The 15332-nt window shown below is 42.0% G+C and overlaps 1 protein-coding gene across 1 annotated transcript; it reads right to left on the bottom strand.

Annotated features, from left to right (window-relative positions):
- Positions 1-10174: 10174 nt before the first annotated feature.
- On the bottom strand, positions 10175-14317 carry LOC139474880 (uncharacterized). Its single transcript, XM_071258071.1, has 4 exons — positions 14123-14317; positions 12455-12575; positions 11279-11388; positions 10175-10327 (listed from the first exon to the last, which is right to left on the bottom strand). The coding sequence occupies exons 1-4, from the start codon at positions 14160-14162 to the stop codon at positions 10224-10226; spliced, it is 375 nt and encodes a 124-aa protein (XP_071114172.1). The 5' UTR covers positions 14163-14317; the 3' UTR covers positions 10175-10223.
- Positions 14318-15332: the final 1015 nt, after the last annotated feature.

Raw genomic sequence — 15332 nt, forward strand, 5'->3', positions numbered from 1 at the left:
TCTTGTATGAAAGTGAAGTGAAATATAAAATGTTTTGATCACTGAAATGAAAATATCACTTTTCACAACTTCCGAAAACTCAGTCTTTCACGGTATTTAGCACGATATGGCTGAAATACTGCCGATGTGACGTTAAATATTAACTTATATTAACTCACAGTATATAATAAAAATAACAATATCATGTTGGGAACCATAAACGGAGATTTCACACTTGTCCTGCAGCTGGCCAGGGGGAGGATAATCCCCATCGTGTGTGTGTGTGTGTGTGTGTGTGTGTGTGTGTGTGTGTGTGTGTGTGGAGGGGGGGGGGGGGGGAGTGTGTGTGTTGGTGTATCCTATCAAACTCTGTACGGGAACGATTTGCTACACAGAAATAAATTAACATACGCTTTCCCTGTAATTCTAATTCTCAAATTTACATAATTAACAATCCAACTTCATGTGAAACAGCATTCTGATAATCGATAAATGGTTTCTCGTTGGCGAGAAGCTGTCTCTTCTCCTTCTCATGGGGAAGAATTCGAACCTTCTTCTTCATTTTGGGTACTATCAAACTAACAGGATTGTTCTGCCCAACCTACAGTATCTCAAGGAATATTTTACAGATTTGGATGCCACCCCTCGAGATGATTTGTTGGATCTCGACCCACTGCTAAGTGAGATATTGTGTGCTTTGTGACAAAGTCTGTGGTGTTAATGGGGATCGGGCATCCTCTTTGGAAACATTTCCAATGAATGGAACTTTGACGTCCGGTCACTCACTCACTCACTGATGATTAATATGTTCATTCACTCATTGATATATATATATATATATATATATATATATATATATATATATATATATATATATATATATATACTTTATGTTTTCACTGAGAACAGTATATGTGAATATAGTTCACCGATTGAACTCCATTCACTTGAAACTCAGTTAATGAACTTATTACAGGTATAATTGGTGGTAGCACCACTCAGATTACCTGACAAAGGTTCCCATTTCTTGTGACTGGGGTAATTATTTAATCTGAATCCAGGTGTGAAGTGGAGTGAAATGTATGTTATGTAATATGCAGGTGGCAGCCCAGCAAGAGGAGTGATTAGTTGATTTACTTTTTTTGTAAACCAACGGATCATTCATCGCCTTTAAAGGATCAACAGAAAATACGTTGGTTGATTAATCTCTGTTATTTTGCACAGTGGATTTGATTTGTCAAAAGTAAGTGACTTATAACATATGTAGATTTAGAAAAGCAGACGGAATATAACCATATCTGGGCGTGAAGTGCCGATGTAAAAACACCATACTTTGTTCAAATGATAAGCCGATAATACGTTGATTGATTATAATCTAACTCTATGGTTTGTTAAAGAACCGTGGACATAATGAAAATAGTTGTCACTTGGGCTTTTTCAGCTTACCTTTGAGACTTGACACCTATGTGAAACACCTGAAACAAACTAAGTGATCAGTTGAGAACGAACACGGGGTATAATATCCCGAAACGCTTTTTATATTTTAAAATATTTGATTGTTACAAAGACACGTGACATCGAATAAGTTTATTTGTACAGCTGCAGACGTATGGGATATTGTCCCTTTATGTGGATATTCACGGATACATTCCTCGGACAAGGTAGCTGCCTAAATTTATACCTAAGTATAACTTTGGTAAGTTGTAATTATGATATTTTTCGTTGGGAAGTTCTTCGATGCTAGGTCGACAAACGTTGTTTTCAAAAGCCTTTTCGTTTGTATGCGTGTATATGTTATAGTCAATGTGTAAAATGTGATTCACTCAGGCAATTTATAAAATATCTAAATATTTCAGTAATGTACAAATTGACTGAAACGTCTGTCCATTTATTAAACAGATTGACTAACAATTATTAAGTGCTTCGAAAGGACAACATCACAACAGACTAATTATGCTATTATGAAATGTAAACCAGTTTCGTTTTCTTTTAATAATATCATTGACAGTCACTGGTTGATGGAATTAAAGCATAAAAATGTTTGGAATTCGTTATCATAATAACAAAAAGGGACAGATGTTTCAGTCAATTTGTAAAATAACTGAATATTTAGGCGTTTAATAAATTGCCTAAGTGAAAATGTTACACATTTTGACTATAAAATATACACACGATAAAATAAGCAATGCTCAGGTGAAATATTTACTTTGCGTTGCAGGTCAAAATAGTGTAAACGAAAATAGCACAATACCACGCAAGTGACTTATCAAAACTTCGTTACCATTACCGATGCAAAGATACCTACATTTCCTTATTATTTTCAAGACTAAACTGTATTTCAGTTGTTGATCATTGTGACCATACGTGCAGCACAGGTCGCGAACTAGTCGAGATTTCTGCTATATCATCCGGGTACACACGGGGAAAAAAATCAATAACAAAGTCCCGGGGAATTGCTTGTAGATGAGTGCAGCTGGCCTTGAATCACACTATTTTTCGTCTTTTAAGACTGAATCGTTGCTTCCCGATTTGACAAAGTGGTGTTGTTTCATTTCCTTCTTGCAGTGTGAGTGCTTCCCGTATGGTAGTTCAATGGCATTGCTCTGTCCGTCCTGTTCCTGTTGTTGTCAACAACCGGGATCATCATTGTATCTATTGAACACCTGTGGTTGAACATCATCATTTTCAGTTTCACAGATGTGCATAGCCACCGCAGCTGCAGCCATTGTTGGAAAAAACTCCACATTAACATCTACTCTTTAGAGAAACCTTCTCCATCGACCTTTGAAACGTTTGTTTTCTCTTTCGTCGAGCGAGCGCTGCTGAGCCTGTAGTTGAAGTAGTTGCTGTGGGAGGCGGGGACGGTGTCCTCTGTTACCGAACGGTTTCAGCAGCCAGGAAAATATAGGGTAGGTTGGGTCCCCTATCAACGCAACAGGCATATTGCATTTGGAGACGGGGAAGGTGTCCTCTGCAGCCTTTCAGCAGCCAGTTACACAAAGGATAGGTTGGGCTTCCTATCAAAGCGACCGGCAAATCAGCCTCAAACTGTCCATCACCTACAAGTTAAATCCATTCTGGTGATGTTGTCAGAAGACGCCCTTGATCAATTGCAAACATTCTGGCATTATGGACGCGCCATAGCCAGTCAATACACAGATCAGTAAACCTGTAGCAGACATCACATACAGCCAGCATAATGATCGAGTACCAGTCTTTGCGATTGGCGTCTGTGTGACAATAGGATGGACAAGTGATTGGGACTATGTGCTGCATCTATTGCACCGGCACAGTTTGGAATCTTCCATTTGTTCCCGAAACCCGTGAAAACGTTTTTGTGGTCGCGACCTTCAGGGCCCACTTGAACAGAACAATCTTAGCGCTACAATTATTGACCGTGACCTTTTGGATAGCTCAAGGGCAGATAATCATAGTTTATACTTTAGATGGGAGTGGTTTCCCTTTGTATTTGCCATCGCCAGTAGAGAAGAATCTTCCCTGCCCAATGTATTAATGGTGTAAAATCGCTGATTTCCGTCTACGTTGCGTTTGGGTCCCTTTTGTGTCAATGATGTTTTCTGCAGTCTATCATTGCAATAATCTGCAATTAAATACAAGCATAAGTGCACAATCATGCAGGTTCCTTGCTCATTCTTAAATCGGAAATCGAGTGGAACAAGGGACGAGCGGTTTTCATGTTTTCATTTTAAATAAATGCACGTATTCATCAAACAAAAAAGAACATGATTGATGAGACATTTAAATTTGCAAAATATCTTAGAAAGTAAATGCGAAGTTAACACTTTTCAAAAATAATTTTGTAATATTGTTAAATAGTTCACACGCAATGATTATATAGTAGCCCAAAAAAGAAACTGCATTTAAATAATTAAAATAATACAAAAAGAATAAATCAAAGGAATAAGAGAAGTGATTGAAAACCTGAATGTGCATGAGTGATACTGAAAAGTGAGATGATCGTGCCAATGAAAATGCTTTTGACGTTGGAAGGCGTGATGCGCGTGAGGTAACAAGCATGTTTTGCATGTGAAAAATCATGATATGCATGCAATAGTGAGGGTGAAATGCCTACTTAAAAGCCCACACATGTCCATTCGAAACATTTGCATTTTCAACTGAAGATCTCGACGCATCCCGCTTCAATGCCATGCCAAGACTAACAACAGCTGAACGTCCCATGGCCCTGGGTATGCTACGGTCCGGTACCACCCAATGGGAGGTTGCTGAGCATTTCAGTTGTCATCGTAACACCATATCCGCATTAGTCCGTCGTTATGTACAACAAAATGACGCCAGAGACCATAAACGTTCAGGGAGACCGAGAACTTCCACACCTGCTCGAGATCGATGGATTCGGCTGGTTCTCCGAAATCGGCATCAAGCAGCAACAACAACAGCACGTATCATTCCTAACTGTAGACGGATTCGTCCACAAACTGTCATCAACCGCCTAAAGGTTACGGCCAACGTGCTAGGAGACCTGCTATTCGTCCCATTATGACATTACGTCATCGCCGGGCATGTCTACAATGGTGCAGACAACATGTCAGGCACCCTCTGTACAGGTGGAGACGTGTGATGTTCACTGACGGGTCACGTTGTGTTTCATGCAATATCATTGCTTTTGAATAAATTTCGACTGTACATTTACTGTATTCATTGTTTGCTGTGCACAGTCTCGTTTCTGGGTTAGTATACATTAAACAACTACTTCCTCGAAAGAATACGTTTCATTCTTATTTCTCTTCATTACAATCTTCATAGGTAGTCATAGCATCTTTCCTTAGAGTAGCAAAACGTATACAAAGGGGATATTATGAATCCTGCATTTTGTCCTCTACAGCTGTACCCTGTATTGTGCCCTCTACTGTGTTACCCTGCATTGTGTCCTCTACAGTGTTACCCTGCATTGTGTCCTCTACAGTGTTACCCTGCATTGTGTCCTCTACAGTGTTACCCTGCATTGTGTCCTCTACAGTGTTACCCTGCATTGTGTCCTCTACAGTGTTTGCCTGCATTGTGTCCTCTACAATTGTATCCTGCATTGTTTCCTGTACAGTGTTACTCTGCATTGTTTAATGTACAGTGTTATCCTGCATTGTGCCTTCTACGGTTTTACCCTGCATTGTGTCCTCTACAGTGTTACCCTGTATTGTGTCCTCTACAGTGTTACCCTGCATTGTGTCCTCTACAGTGTTACCCTGCATTGTGTCCTCTACAGTGTTACTCTGCATTATGTCCTCTACAGTGTTACCCTGCATTGTGTCCTCTACAGTGTTACTCTGCATTGTGTCCTCTACAGTGTTACCCTGCATTGTGTCCTCTACAGTGTTACCCTGCATTGTGTCCTCTACAGTGTTACCCTGCATTGTGTCCTCTACAGTGTTACTCTGCATTGTGTCCTCTACAGTGTTTGCCTGCATTGTGTCCTCTACAGTGTTACTCTGCATTGTGTCCTCTACAGTGTTTGCCTGCATTGTGTCCTCTACAGTGTTACCCTGCATTGTGTCCTCTACAGTGTTACCCTGCATTGTGTCCTCTACATTGTTACCCTGCATTGTGTCCTCTACAGTGTTACTCTGCATTGTGTCCTCTACAGTGTTACCCTGCATTGTGTCCTCTACAGTGTTTGCCTGCATTGTGTCCTCTACAGTGTTACTCTGCATTGTGTCCTCTACAGTGTTACCCTGCATTGTGTCCTCTACAGTGTTTGCCTGCATTGTGTCCTCTACAGTGTTACTCTGCATTGTGTCCTCTACAGTGTTACCCTGCATTGTGTCCTCTACAGTGTTACCCTGCATTGTGTCCTCTACAGTGTTTGCCTGCATTGTGTCCTCTACAGTGTTACTCTGCATTGTGCCCTCTACAGTGTTACCCTGCATTGTGTCCTCTACAGTGTTACCCTGCATTGTGTCCTCTACAGTGTTACCCTGCATTGTGTCCTCTACAGTGTTTGCCTGCATTGTGTCCTCTACAGTGTTACCCTGCATTGTGTCCTCTACAGTGTTACCCTGCATTGTGTCTTCTACAGTGTTACCCTGCATTGTGTCCTCTACAGTGTTACTCTGCATTGTGTCCTCTACAGTGTTTGCCTGCATTGTGTCCTCTACAGTGTTTGCCTGCATTGTGTCCTCTACAGTGTTTGCCTGCATTGTGTCCTCTACAGTGTTACCCTGCATTGTGTCCTCTACAGTGTTACCCTGCATTGTGTCCTCTACAGTGTTACCCTGCATTGTGTCCTCTACAGTGTTACCCTGCATTGTGTCCTCTACAGTGTTACCCTGCATTGTGTCCTCTACAGTGTTACCCTGCATTGTGTCCTCTACAGTGTTACCCTGCATTGTGTCCTCTACAGTTGTACTCTACACTGTGTCCTCTACAGTGTTACCCTGCATTGTGTCCCCTACAGTTTTACACTGCATTGTGTCCCCTACAGTGTTACCCTGCATTGTGTCCTCTACAGTGTTTGCCTGCATTGTGCCCTCTACAGTTGTACTCTACATTGTGCCCTCTACAGTGTTACCCTGCATTGTGTCCTCTACAGTTGTACTCTACATTGTGCCCTCTACAGTGTTACCCTGCATTGTGTCCCCTACAGTGTTACCCTGCATTGTGTCCTCTACAGTTGTACTCTACACTGTGTCCTCTACAGTGTTACCCTGCATTGTGTCCTCTACAGTGTTACCCTGCATTGTGTCCTCTACAGTTGTACTCTACACTGTGTCCTCTACAGTGTTACCCTGCATTGTGTCCTCTACAGTGTTACTCTGTATTGTGTCCTCTACAGTGTTACCCTGCATTGTGTCCTCTACAGTGTTACTCTGTATTGTGTCCTCTACAGTGTTACCCTGCATTGTGTCCTCTACAGTGTTACTCTGCATTGTGTCCTCTACAGTGTTACCCTGTATTGTGTCCTCTACAGTGTTACCCTGCATTGTGTCCTCTACAGTGTTACCCTGCATTGTGTCCCCTACAGTGTTACCCTGCATTGTGTCCTCTACAGTGTTACCCTGCATTGTGTCCTCTACAGTGTTACCCTGCATTGTGTCCTCTACAGTGTTTGCCTGCATTGTGTCCTCTACAGTGTTACTCTGCATTGTGTCCTCTACAGTGTTTGCCTGCATTGTGTCCTCTACAGTGTTACCCTGCATTGTGTCCTCTACAGTGTTACCCTGCATTGTGTCCTCTACAGTTGTACTCTACACTGTGTCCTCTACAGTGTTACCCTGCATTGTGTCCTCTACAGTGTTACCCTGCATTGTGTCCTCTACAGTGTTACCCTGCATTGTGTCCTCTACAGTGTTACTCTGTATTGTGTCCTCTACAGTGTTACCCTGCATTGTGTCCTCTACAGTGTTACTCTGCATTGTGTCCTCTACAGTGTTACCCTGTATTGTGTCCTCTACAGTGTTACCCTGCATTGTGTCCTCTACAGTGTTACCCTGCATTGTGTCCTCTACAGTGTTACTCTGCATTGTGTCCTCTACAGTGTTACTCTGTATTGTGTCCTCTACAGTGTTACCCTGCATTGTGTCCTCTACAGTGTTACCCTGTATTGTGTCCTCTACAGTGTTACTCTGCATTGTGTCCTCTACAGTGTTACCCTGCATTGTGTCCTCTACAGTGTTACTCTGCATTGTGTCCTCTACAGTGTTACCCTGCATTGTGTCCTCTACAGTGTTTGCCTGCATTGTGTCCTCTACAGTTGTACTCTACATTGTGTCCTCTGTACCCTGCATTGTGTCCTCTACAGGTGAACTCTCCATCGTGTCCTCTACAGTTGTACTCTACATTGTGTCCTCTACAGTTGTTCTCTACATTGTGTCCTCTACAAATATGACCTTTAATGTGTCCTTTTCACTGGCACTCTGCATTGAGTCCCATGCAATTGTACCCTGCATTGTTTCCTGTACAATTGTACTTTCATTGGTGCTTTCCTTGTGCAGAGCGTTAGTGTCAATAGCAGGTGTAAAATCAATGTTTTATACATAGCGATATTGCGCAAGAATCTGAAGAGACACCTGCTCGACGAGTCCGACTGGAACGAGTCATCTACATGGTTTATAAATATAGCTGCTCACATAGAAATATGTTTTCACTCACACCGCAGGAACAATTATTTTTATCATCTCAAAACCATGGTGTTATTGACACCAACTCTTTCAATATATATATATATTGTGTTACTTCAATAAAGCAATGCCCTATTTCACTACATTTACTATTCACTGACATGACATCGTTAGAGTTTTTCACGTCTTACTTTTTGTTAAACCTTCAGTCATACCGATTAAAAGAGTTGATGTCAAATTTAAGCCTTCTATATTGTGCTACCGTAACTCACAAAATAAAAGCTCCAGTCAATAGTGAACGAAATCCCAGTGGAAGGCAACATTCATTATACGACTCTTCATCTACACAAACCGACTCTTGCTCAGAAGTTGTTTGATCAAAAGTACAACATTATCAAGGCCTCTGCAAAACCAACAAAATATGTGTTTTTTTTCAGGTGAATAATCGATTTCACAATCCACGGTTGTGACGGGTGCCACTTTTTAGGAAGGATACGCTCATCTTTTCGCGACCATTATCATTACTGTTGGCAGTGATTTCTAATGAATGAGGGGCGGTCGTAGTGGTTAAAGCGTTCGCTCGTCACTTCGAAGACCCGGGTTCGAATCCCGACATGGGTACAATGTGTGAGGCCCATTTCTGGTGTCCCTGCCGTGATATTACTGGAATATTGCTAAAAAACGGCGTAAAACCAAACTCACACTAATAAATGAGGAAAGGGGTCTGTCGCTTTTATTTAAACTGCGTTAATGTATCTGGAATGCTAAGCAATACTGTGTATTGTTAATTAGTCGATCAAAGATAACTTACATGTGTGAGAGGGCTTCAAGGGTAATTCCAACATTATCATGGTGTAGGAATTCGTGTAGGGAATCGAACCTTAACAGACCTCAACCCACATGGCTACCACACACCCCATGTGGCCTGTGTGTAATACAGTTTGCGTCATAGCATGTTGACTTCAGTAAGATCCACAGATCAGGATAATGGTCAAGAGGACTCGGAACAGAGAGCATACTACCGATTAATATGGGAGCAACACATGTGAGAGCTATCACTAAATAAATTGGGCATCGTATTTTCAGGATAGACTGAGTGAATTTGTGTTATGAAGCTTTAACAATATTCCAGTCATTTCGTTGAAGGAAACATATGGATGTAGCTTCACGCACTGCACCCAATTTAGAATCGAACCGAGTATTTGGCGTGGGTAGCCAACGGTCTATCTGCACACCCTTCTCTTGTACGTGACCCGTGAAGATCTCATGTACAAGACCCATGAAGATCCGGGGTAGAATAGGTCTTCAGCAACCCATGCTTGCCGTAACAGGCGACTATGCTTGTCGGAATCGGGTGGTTAGGCTCGCTGACTTGGTTGATGCATGTCATCGTATCCCAATTGCGTGGATCGATGCTCATGATGTCAGTCACTGGATTGTCTGGTCCAGAGTCGATTATTTACTGCGCGGCGTTAAACATCAAACAAACAAAACAAATCTCATCCCTAATAAGATTCTCAGTATTCACGGTTGCATGAGTTATTTTTATTTACATGTACCCGGACAAAAAGTGCACACCAACATGAACGTTTAACACTGGAACGGCTACATAAAGGGGCGTTACTCCGTACGTACCAACGTTTCATTTATCCGAGTTTTATCAGTCTCCCTTACATGTAGATGTGCTTAATAACTGATTCAATGACGGTGTACATGCTTGGGTTTTAGACAGCTGCACGAAGAAGTGACTTTGTGTATAGGATCTTAAGTTTAAACACTTTTCTGGTGCTATTGCTGGAAAATTGCTTAAAGGGGCGTAAAACCATCCTCACTTACTCGCCTCTATATATAGATATAGTGTGTGTGTTTGTGTGTGTGTTTGTGTGTGTGTGTGTGCGTGCGTGCGTGTGTGTCAGTGTGTGTGTGTGTGTGTGTGTGTGTGTGTGTGTGTGTGTGTGTGTGTGTGTGTGTGTGTGTGTGTGTGTGTGTGTGTGTGTGCATAGCATGTTGAATGGACGACCCCAGCCCATATTGGGTAAGAAGGCTTTGAAAGCTTGCCAAGCCTTTCAAACAGTTACATAAACACAGAACTCCAATTATTAAAAATATATTTCATATTCAAACGTCATTGATGCCTCTTCGACGGGATGTTTATGTGAAGATCCAGAGTGTCAGTAGAGGGATCAGTAGCAGGACTGCTGTGAATGCTGGGATGCCGCCAGCGCTAGCATGGGGGTAGTGGCCTAGGTGGGGACCTGTAAGCAAGACATTAATTCAGATAAAATCATTGCATGATATGAAATAACTCTATAAACCTAGCTCATGGTGATAACGTACAGCTGACAATGAGTGCAATATTCATCGTTTTCAGCTTTTACATCAAGTATATGAATGTCACATATCGCTTCAGTGTAAGCGAATGAATTATTATTAACGTCGCTTCGGTAATATGTCAACCAACAGCGGTGAGAACAAATACATGTACATGTTAATCTTTTTGTCAAACATGTTTAAACAAATCGATACCATTACTAACTGTTTGGCCGGTAAAACAAAATACATTTACAAACAGACTGAGTAAGTATTCATATAGCTGGTAATATCGTCATCTTGTTTTGTAGTGTTTCCATGGAAACGCAAGCAAAATGAAATTCCTATTTGTGTAAGGTGTTCTACATAAATTGCTATGAGTGAGTGAGTGAGTTGGGTTTAACGCCGCTTTGGCCAGTATATCAGTTATATCACGGCGTGTCACCTCGATGGGATGCAGACCTTAGTTCTTTACCACTTTGGTGAAACTCGCGAAACAAATAAAAACATAAGCTGTGATTCGAAAAAAACCGTTTCCGATTATGATCCCTGATTTGAACCACCATACGGGTTTGGCGACAGCGATTAAGATCAACGATGGCATTCGTCCCCAGGCTATTTGGGCGTCTTAAAGCCGTCTCTGAACGCTGCTTAAAACACAACAATGAGACGTAACAGTATCGTGTTACTTGACATACATTGGTTGACGCATACATTCTCACTATTTGTTATAACAATCTATCGTGTGCAGAGACGGAAATGAAATGTGTCAACGTTTTGAGGTCACATGTTGCTTTAGGTTTCCTGCCTTTGGGTATCGCTCGAAGGCTTCCTTTAAAGTGGCGTGACACTGTGACGAACACTGGCGTATATGGTGACTGGAAGACGGTTCTTACATGAGTCTTTCAGTTGCAGTGAGTCCATCCACTGTCTGGCTTGTGTGAAGGCAGGGTCGTCCATACACGATGTCAGCTTGTTCAGACACATCACAAACATATCAGCAGCTCTGTAGGGAGACAAGTTACAGAAGAATTTCCGTGAAGAAGGTGAGTTGAGGTGAGGTGAGGCGAGGTGAGGTGAGGCGAGGCGAGGTGAGGTGAGGCAAGGCGAGGTGAGGTGAGGTGAGGCGAGGCGAGGCGAGGCGAGGCGAGGTGAGGTGAGGTGAGGTGAGGTGAGGTGAGTGAGTGAGTGAGTGAGTGAATGAGTATGGTTTTACGCCGCTCTTAGCAATATTCCAGCAATATCACGGCGGGGGACACCAGAAATGGGCTTCACACATTGTACCCATGTCGGGAATCGAACCCGATTCTTCGGCGTGACGAGCGAACGCTTTAACCACCAGGCTACCCGACCGCCCTTGAGGTGATTTGAGGTGAGGTGAGGTGAGGTGAGGTGAATGGGGTTTAACGTCGCGTCCAAGATGGTTGCACTCATATGGCGACGTGCATGGAGGTGTGCGTGTGGCTGATTGTACTAGTACGGACAAAAGCCGGTTTTAAAGTGCTAGCCCTCTGAGATACCATACCGCAGTTTAACATGAATACCCAACTCGGACGCAGTATACTGACTCCGAGCCGACCAGTCCTTGTTTTAGCCCCTTTATGCCGTGCGCCAGACAGGGTAAAAAACAACAAGTACCATCTTTTAACGTCTTTTGGTATGACGCTGTCCGGGCGGACGTTCTACCACTAGACCACGGAAGCGGCCCCCACTTTATGTGGATGACATGTTCTGTTTTATTGATTATCATGGATTTTGTCGCTTGTATTTATTTGAGCAAAACAACTGATGTGATGTCAGGCATACGTAGCTTCGGCCCATTGAGTATTCGCACCGACCATGGAAGTTTTACATAAACTTAAAACCTTCGTAGCGCAACGATTCTCGAAGCTCTACAGTTTAACCGTGAACTTCAGTGGACAGTATTTAACCATCTACCAAGACGTCATAGAGGTGAGGTGAAATGGGGTTTAACATCGGTTTTGCTTTCACAGTGGAGATTTCTTATAATTTATGAAAAGGGTTTTGTCGCTTATCTTTAAAAGTGGAAGGTGGCAAAGTTATCGTCGCACCTGCAGGTGCTGTCAGTGGACTCCGTGCCGCCGCGGATGGAGTCAGCGAGGCTGGTGGTGCAGGAGTTGATGGCGGCGACGTCACACTGGCTCGGGGGCATCGTTTGCGCGTAGCTAGTAGCTGCAATGAAGGAAGAGTCAATCTCAAACGTCATCAGAACGGGTTCTATGCAATGCTTGGAATTTAATACTGATAGATTCTAGAATTCTAGCATTAAATTATCAAAATTATATATGTACAGGTGTTCTTTAGTGCTGAACGAAGAACACGGGTGGCCGAGTCGCCGACAACGCTTGTACAACGGCGAATACCACACACAACATATACATCATGGACAGCACACACAGTATATACACCATGAACAACGCTTATAGAACACACAACACAGACATCGTGAAAAGCGCATACAGAACACACAACATATACACTATGAACTGTATAATTATACAGAAAACACAACATATACGCTATGAACTTTATATACAGAACACACAACATATACAGTATGAACAGTTACTGTATATACAGAACACACAACATATACACTATGAACTGTATATACAGAACACACAACATAATTATACACTATGAGCTGTATGTACTGAACGCACAACATATACACCATGTACAGTGTATATAGCGCAGACAAGGTATACACCACACAGAGGATATTCACAACACATAGCACATACACACATCATACACAATATATACTCCATACACAACATATCCACCACCCACAGGTTACACACCACACACAACATACACAATATTTAACACACATAGGATGTACAACATTTCCAGCACACACAGGATATACACCACACAATGCATGTTCAGTACAAACATATATACAACACACAGCATACACAACATTAAACACACATAGGATGTACAACATTTCCAGCACACACAGGATATACACCACACAATGCATGTTCAGTATAAACATATATACAACACACATAACATGTACAGCAAACACAACACATACACCACACACAGCAAATATAATACACCTAACATATTTCCCACACACAACACTACAACATAATCCCCCCTCACAGCATATACACCACCCACAGCATATACGACATACACAACATATCCCCCACTCACAGCTAAAACGACGTACGCATTATGTACACCACCCACAGCATATACGACTTACACATCATAGCCCCCAATCACAGCTAAAACTACGAACGTAACATAAACACCACACAGAGCATACACAACATATCCCCCACTCACAGCTAAAACAACATACGCATTATGTACACCACCCACAGCATATACGACTTACACAACATATTCACCACACACAGCATATTAACCGCAGATAGTTTATGCAACATGCACAAGAGATTCACCACCCACAGCACTACAACATATTCACCACGCACAACATATATTATACACAACACACAGCATATACAACATACAGACAGACATTTTCTTCGTATATATTTTCCATTAAGTCAACACAACAGAGACAGTTTTACAAAACTTATGTACATACACAACATATTCACCACACACATGATGAGGGCCATTGTTTATGTGGACAATGAACGTCAAATGACGTTAACTGATGTAAGGAGAGAAGTACATGCTTGCTGCCTGCATTGACTAATCCCCATGATGAATACAGCATTCTATCTTACCTGAAAGCATAACAACTGCATAAAGCACAACTTTCCACATTTTGTCTCGGTAGTTGAAAACAACCTCTCTCCGTGAATCCAACTATAACGAAATACAGGACGCCGGAGACGGTTCAAAGGCTTTCAAAAACGGTATTGCGACATCCCGGGAACGGGTGGCAGCGTTGTGCGTGAGAATTTGTGAGTGTTTGTGAGTGTTTGGGAGTGTTCCTTTGTGTAGAATCTGCTCTGTTTAAACACATGAATCAGGTCACTGTATTCACCATGGCTTGGTTGGTTTAGTAATGTGATCCATGATGCGTGATGACGCGATGATCATGACCTGGTGACTGGTCAATCAGACTATATACGTTCATATTATGTTTATCTCTGAAATAGTTTTTTTAGGATCCGAGTTCTTAATGTTTGTTAACATTTTGTGGAATGAAAATACACTTGTAATCAAAACACGATGGCTAAATCCGTGAATCAAGCCAGAGCCTTCTCTAGTACCTATCTTCTGTCAGATTCCAAGCGGCATTTCAATCATGATTGCATTTTGTCCAGCATTTTATTGCTGTACGAAACATACTTTGAATGTTGTAATCCGCCATACAACATAATATCCACAACACATCGCACATACAACATACACACATCATACACAATATATACTCCATACACATACACAACATATCCACCACCCACAGGTTATACACCGCACACAACATGTGCATTATGCATCACATATTCATCGCACACAGGATATTCACTCCAAATAGCATATACGACATAGACAACATATACACCACACAACATACACAACATTCAACACACATAGGATGTACAACATTTCCAGAACACACAGGATATACACCACACAGTGCATGTTCTGTACAAACATATATACCACACACAGCATACACAACATACACAACATTCAACACACACAGGATGTACAACATTTCCAGCACACACAGGATATACACCACACAATGCATGTTCAAACAAACTTTGAATGTTGTAATCCGTCATGCTTGTTTACTTCTGCTGTTGTAACTGAGGTCAAACTCACGTTAAGGACCCCTAATTACGGAGCTTCACCACATTCCCCGCACAACATCCTTACATCATTTTCAGAAGTGAAAACAAAACGATCCCTCGCAAAGCAAAACGGGGTTATGAGTATAAAGTACACCATGCATATCAATGGAGAAGGTAAGTATCAGCC

Source organism: Haliotis cracherodii, unplaced genomic scaffold (genome assembly GCF_022045235.1).
Source record: "Haliotis cracherodii isolate W230 unplaced genomic scaffold, xgHalCrac1.p SCAF_3, whole genome shotgun sequence".
NCBI lineage: Eukaryota > Metazoa > Mollusca > Gastropoda > Lepetellida > Haliotidae > Haliotis > Haliotis cracherodii.